At 36.3% G+C, this 6838-nt stretch overlaps 1 protein-coding gene across 1 annotated transcript; it reads right to left on the bottom strand.

The window, feature by feature from the left end:
* Positions 1-4557: 4557 nt before the first annotated feature.
* Positions 4558-5190, bottom strand: LOC127184979 (claudin-34-like). The gene has a single exon (XM_051141469.1). The coding sequence runs from the start codon at positions 5188-5190 to the stop codon at positions 4558-4560; it is 633 nt and encodes a 210-aa protein (XP_050997426.1).
* Between the last annotated feature and the right edge of the window lie 1648 nt (positions 5191-6838).

A 6838-nucleotide genomic window follows, 5' to 3' on the forward strand; every position in this document is an offset into this window, starting at 1 on the left:
GGTCTTTGATCCACTTGGACTTGAGTTTTGTGTGGGGTGATAAATAGGTATGTATTTCCAGTTTTCTTATGTAGGTATCTAGATGGACCATCAATATTTACTGAAGATGCTGTCTTTTTTTCATTGTATGATTTTGGCTTCCTGGTCAAAAACCAAGTGTCCATAGTTCTGTGGGTTTCTTTCTTTGTCTTTAATTCAATTTCATTGATGGACCTGTCTTTTTCTATGCCAGTTCCATGCAGATTTTTATTACTCTTGCTCTATTTTACAACTTGAGATCTGGTCTAAAGAGTCCTCTGGAAAAATCTTTTATTGTAAAGGGATGTTTTAGTTATTCTGGGTTTCTTGTCTTTCTATATGAAGTTGAGAATTGATCTTTCTGGGTCTGTAAAGAGTTTTGTTGGAATTTTGCTGGGAATTACATTGAATCTATAGATTGATTTTGGTAAGATGGTCATTTTTACTGATAACACTACCAATCCATGAGCATGTGAGATCTTTCCATCTTCTGATACCTTCTTCAATTTCTTTCTTCAGAGACTTGTAGTTCTTGCCATACAGGTCTTTGTCTTATTTGATTAGAGTTATAACAACATACTTTATATTATTTGTAACTGTGGAGGGTGTAGTTTCCCTAATTTTTTTCACAGTCATTTGTTTACAAGAGGGCTACTGATGTTTTTTTACATATACATTTATATTATTACACATAGACATAATAGATTACCTATGGCAAGAAGAACTGTGACACAATCAGGAATTACATAAATGCTACATTCTTAGTGTTTTGGCTATTTGTATTTGACAGTTTTAAAGAAGACATCTTTCCTATCTTGTTGTATCTAAATTTCTGAGTGTAAATCTATCTCTACCACATATTGTCATTATCAACTTAAAACACCTATCTAGACCTAAATACATCTTAACCCCTAAACAGCTAAGTTTTTTGTAAAACTAAGCTACATGGTCTTCAACTCCATAAGAGACTTGAAAAGGAAGCTACTGATTTTTTTTAAATTAATCTTGTATACAGCCCCTTTGCTGAGGGTATTTATCAGCTTTACTTCACTGACGAAATTTTGGGTATCACTTACGTATACTATTATATCTGCAAATAGCTATATTTAACTTCTTCCTTTCCAATTTGTTTTCCCTTGATCTTCTTTAATTGTCTTATTTCTTTAGCTAGAATTTCAAGTACTGTATTGAAGAGACATGGTGAAAGTGGTCAGCCTTGTCTTGTCCCCGATTTTAGTGGAATTGCATTGAGTTGCTCTTCACACAATTTGATGTTACCTATCATCTTGCTGTAAATAGCCTTTAATATATTTAGACATGGGCCTGGTATCCCTGATCTGTCCAAGACTTTTATCATGAAGTGGTGTTGTACTTTCTCAAAGGCTTTTTCTGCAACTAGTGTGATGATCACATATTTTTCTCTTTCATATGCTGAACCATGCCTGTGTCCCTGTGATAATTCTCTTTCTTTGTCAAGTTTTTGTGTGGTTTGGGTATCAAGATAACTGTGGCTTCATAGAATGAGTTTGGTAATGTTCCTTCTGTTTCCATATTGTGGAACTGTTTGGTATTAGCTCTTTTTAAAAGTCTGGTGGAATTCTGTGCTAAAACCATCTGGCTCTGTGTTTTTTTGTTTGTTTGTTTGTTTGTTTGTTGTTTTTGTTTCAAAGACATTTAATGACTGCTTCTATTTCCTTCAGGATCCTAAAACAGTTTTAACTGTTTCCCCAATCTTGATTTAATTTTGGTAAGTTAAATCTATCTAGATAAACCATCCATTTCATTTAGATTTTCCAATTTTGTGGAACACAAGCTTTTGAAGTAAGACCTAATGACTTTTTTAGATTTCCTTAGTATCTGTTGTTATGTCCCCCTTTCATTTATGATTTTGTTAATATGGATGCTCTCCCTCTGCCTTTTAGATAATTTGGCTAAGGGTTTGTCTATCTTGCTGATTTTCTCAAAGAACTAACTCTTGGTTTCATTGATTATTTCAATTATTCTTTCTGTTTTTAATTTACTTATTTCAGTCCTGAGTGTGGTGGAATGCTGAGTGGATATATCAATGATCTATAAAGCGCTGTTTAGCCAATCACCTGGGCAGAAGAACAGGAAGTGGGAGGCAGGGCTTTCTGGGGGAGGAAGTCTCATTGAGATGAAATCATATGTGCCTCATTAGGACAGTAGGGTAGTGGTCAGCACTCAGAATCTAGGTGTCTAAGAGGCAAAGGCTACATCTCAAGCTGACAGCTATTCTTCCTCTTGGAGTGTATACTTCAGTTGTACCTTATCTATCTTTGGAGGGAACAGTGGTTATTCTCAGAGACTCAGTAAGAATGCCTTTTTGTTGACCTGTTTTGCTCTATCTCCTCAATTTCAACACTTTCTTTCTTATGTCATTTGTACTATGATGGATAGATTTATGTAAATTTGACATAAGTTAGGTTTCTATTAGGAGAGGGAGCCACAATTAAGAAACTCTTCCCACCATAGTGTGGAAAAGCCAGTGATCTATTTTATTGTTTGATGATTAATGTGAGAGAGTCCAGTTCACTGTGGGTATTGCCACCCCTGTGTTGGTAGTACTGAGTGCTATAGGAAAGCAGTCAAAAGAAGCCATTGAGAGTAAACAAATAATCAGTATTTCTACATGCCCTTTGCATCAGTTGCTGCCTCCAGGTTTCATCATTGATTTCCTTGTATGATAGGCTACCTGTAAAAAAATAAAATAAAACCTCTTTCTCATGCCCTAAGGGATAATTTTGGTCATAGAATTTTTATTTCGGTAAGAGAAATCCTTATTGATACATATTGAATGAGTATGCCACTTGATTGAGGTGTTAAGTACCCTACATTAGGTGATGAACTTTTTTAGGTTTTCTGGATGTGTTGTTGGCTGTGAGCATTTATTGCTCTTTTCAGATGGCATGATGAGCATGTAGGTCCCTAAGTATATGCTTTGAAATAATGCTGATAAAATTATCTTTCCCTCTCTCTAAACCAATCTGGTTCATTGGGATATTTTTGGCCTTTGGGGCTGAAATGAAAGGGGATAGTAGAAATGTTCACTTACCATTTTCTGGATAACCTTATAATGTATCTGTTCCTATTATAAAGGCACATCTCCTCTGGATTTCTAGGGGATTTTATTTAAGTCAAACTGAATCACTCACTATAGTGCTGACATTAATATGCTGTGATGGTTTACACTCACAGTTAATTCCACAAGATCTAGAGCAGTGGTTGTCAACCTTCCTAACTCTGTGACCTTTTGATACAGTACCATATGTTGTGGTGACCTCAGATATAAAATTATCTCATTGGTATTTCATAATTATAATTTTCTGCTGTTATTAATCATAATGTAAATATCTGATATGCAGGATGATTGATATGGGAGTCCTGTGGGTGTGGTGATCCACAGGCTGAGAACTGCTGATCTAGAGTAAAACATAATAAATTTCTAGCCACAGATGTGAGAGATTTTCTAGATTTCATTAGTCTCTGGGGAATGGCTTATGGGGCTATTTTAAATAGGTGAGTTGAAGTGGGAAGGCCTGGCCTAAAATCAGGAAGAATTGACCTTGAGGCTTGCATCCTAGACTACATGAAAAGAAGAAAGCAGACAAAACACAACATTTGCCTCTTCTCACTGTAGATAAAATGTAACCAGCTTTCTAAATATCCTGCCAACATGATTATGGAATGGGTGCCAGACTCCTTTCCAGAATTTATTGGGGCCTTCATTGAGGATCCCTCAAGCTAATCCATTCCATTAAATTTACACATAGTCAGAATTACTTCATTGTTCTACTGTTTGTGCTATTTCTGTACTGAGTAGGGTTTTTTCTTCTACATCTCCCTAAGAAATGTCTCCCAACAGGGAAATGCATGAAAATTGTAAGGAACTATAACAAAGAATACCTGATACACTAATAAGCTATTGGAGGGTCTGAAAATGTTTTGAATATAACATAATTGGAGCACATGAGGAATAAAATATGGGATGAGTTGTCTCAAAATTTAAAACTTTAGGAAAATAGACATCAATTTAAAGACAGTGAGAGAGCAAGGAAATATGAGGAAACTCTTCTCAGGTAGTTTGACAAAAGCATTACAGAGATTCCTTACAGTAATCTGAAACATAGTTTGGGAATTTCCATCTGGTAGGTAGTTGCAATTATTATGATATGGGGGAAGTACTTTAATTTTTATGAGCTTAGATAATGATTTAAGGCTTTCATATATTCTAACACTCCTTTCTATATATACTATATTTCTTGATCATTTACCTTCCAGCACCAGTAATACAAATCCAGACCTCTTAAGACTAAGTGAGAAAGATTTTATTTAATGAAAATCCATAAGCCAATCAATGAATTACTGAAGCAACCAAGACAGGAAATAGAACAGGAGGCCCACTTGTCCCCCTTGGGCATCGTTTTGAATCTGGAGATTTCAGGTAGGTATCTGAACAATATTTGTGATTACTCCTTGTAATTTTGGATTTTCAAGTCTATGTAAGTTGGAAACTTAAGTTTAAATGATAGAACGCACTTTGTACCTTGAGGGAAGAGTGAAAGAAAGGGCAATAGTGCCACCTATTAGAAATAAGAAAGAAGAAAGAGTTGCCATTGCCAGTGCAATGCCAACTTTCTGGGTATCTGGGAAGGAGGGTGTGTGGAAATATGGGGGAAAGGCAATTCCATCCTTGCGAATGATGGATAAGTAATTGTACAAGATGGAAAGGAAGACAAAGCTGCTGGCAATGATGTTCAGAATCCCTGGAAGACAGAATGGATTGTAGGTAGCTTTCTTCCGGAGTCTCCCTGAGTACAATTTCCAAAGTGCAATTATGTCAGAGACTGCCGCAATTATGCCAAGACAGCTGGAGATGAGTAGCAGGTGTTGGGCCACTCGAATATCCAAAGGAATGAAGGTGTCCTGGTAGCTGTATTGATAACACACTCTGGCAATGCTGGAATTCCTTTCCTGGTGGTGAACGCAGGTTCTCCACATCCCCACTAAGGTCATGCTGGGCTTGGAGTCCCAGAGGTCTTGAAAGTGCCACACTCGCCACTCGGGGAGGCCCATAGAGACACTACAAAGGAACCATGCTAGGGTGGCCACAGCAAAACCTCCTAGCTGCCTTTTGGCATGCTTTCTGATCATTGGCATGGTGACAGTGAACACTTGGTAACTGCAAAGAAACACAGGACATCATGAGGATGGGATTTTCAGGCCTGGGAGAATGTCCCCTGTGAGATCAATACCCCTGTGGGTTATGTTGAGCAAGTGAGCCTTTAATCAGGAAATCTCCTTCACAGAATCTGTTCTGATCAAAGTCAGAGAAGGGCCAGCTCTGTGGCAACATTTACTAGCATGTTGGTAATGCATACAACAACATCTAAGATTGTCTTTTTTCATTCTTTACAGGATCACAGTGAAGTTTGGTCCCAAGTATCTAGCCATCCAGATGGTTTTCATAGCATGCAACTTCATACTGAAAATAGCAAGCCATTTCAAGCACAAAACATTGGATAATCTATGAAACATTCATACCATAGAGTTATATGCCAATCTTAAATACAAAACAGGAATCATACACTTAGAACATGTAACTTTTTTCACATTGTATGGCTCTGCCATCCAGGCTGGCCTAGAACTATATCCCCCAGCTGGAGGGAATCCTGCTGCCTCTTTCTTCTTCCCAAATGCTGTATTACAGGCAGTAGCCACATCAGATTAGTAACATCATGTTTTCAATGTTGATCAATGCTACAGCCAGCGTGAGTAATTTGTTCTCCTTTATACATTGACTAGTTTCTCAAGGTATGAATGACCTATGCTTTCTCCGCTCCACCATTTAGTTTTGACATCTGGGTTTACACAAACCTTTACCTATCATGAATATTGTAATGTGAAGTGTATGTAGGCATATCATTCATTCATACATAAAAAAAACATATATGGTATTTGATTTGGGGGTATTTAAAACCTCAATCTAGTGGTACACTCATTCAGTGTGTCTTAGTAATGGTTTCTATTGCTGAAATCACATTCTATGACCAAACAAACAAAACCTTAGGGCATAGAAAATGGTTTATTTTATATGTATATATAAAACTCATGGTGATATATATTCTCATTTCTCTAGGTTTTATCTTAAGGAGCAGAACTGGGTTTGTGTAATATGGTGTTTAGTGTGTATTTTAGAATTTACTAAATCAAAGATATGCATAATATAGAAAATATACTCTAGAAAGAAAGCAAATGAACGTATAATTACTGACATATAATCTACAAATATCAAAACTACAAAATGACCAGAACTAATAAAATCTTTCAATAATAACTTTGTTTCTATTTCTCAATAAAATGACTCAATCAGGATAAAGAAACAAGGCCTTTCTTGGTATGGTATACAAGGAGGGACAACTAACACCAATGGATGTTTGAAAAGCCACATGAAAACCTACTGCTATAGAAGATTCCTAAATTATATGCACACATGACAGAAATTTAAATAGAGTCATTTATAATGGGAAGAAACAATGTCTCAACTATATATCTTATGCCACAAAGTGAAATATGCAGTGTTGTAAGTGGGTTACGTTATGATGAGTCATAGTGCAAAAGTTTTTCATAGACCCCAAACATCAAAGGTTACTACCAAGACTGTTGATTATTCTCTATATCTTGACAATAAGGCCTTATTGCTGAATACACCAGTTACTTATATCATCAAACATGAAAGCTTCACCCAGACTGAGTAGCTAGAAAGTTCTTTGTATGCTACAAGAAAGTAATATTCAGTTTC

Source organism: Acomys russatus, chromosome X, assembly GCF_903995435.1.
Source record: "Acomys russatus chromosome X, mAcoRus1.1, whole genome shotgun sequence".
In the NCBI taxonomy this organism is placed as follows: Eukaryota; Metazoa; Chordata; class Mammalia; order Rodentia; family Muridae; genus Acomys; species Acomys russatus.

Coding starts and splice junctions, on each gene's coding strand:
- LOC127184979 (XM_051141469.1), bottom strand. CDS start 5,190: ATGATCAGAAAGCATGCCAAAAGGCAGCTAGGAGGTTTTGCTGTGGCC.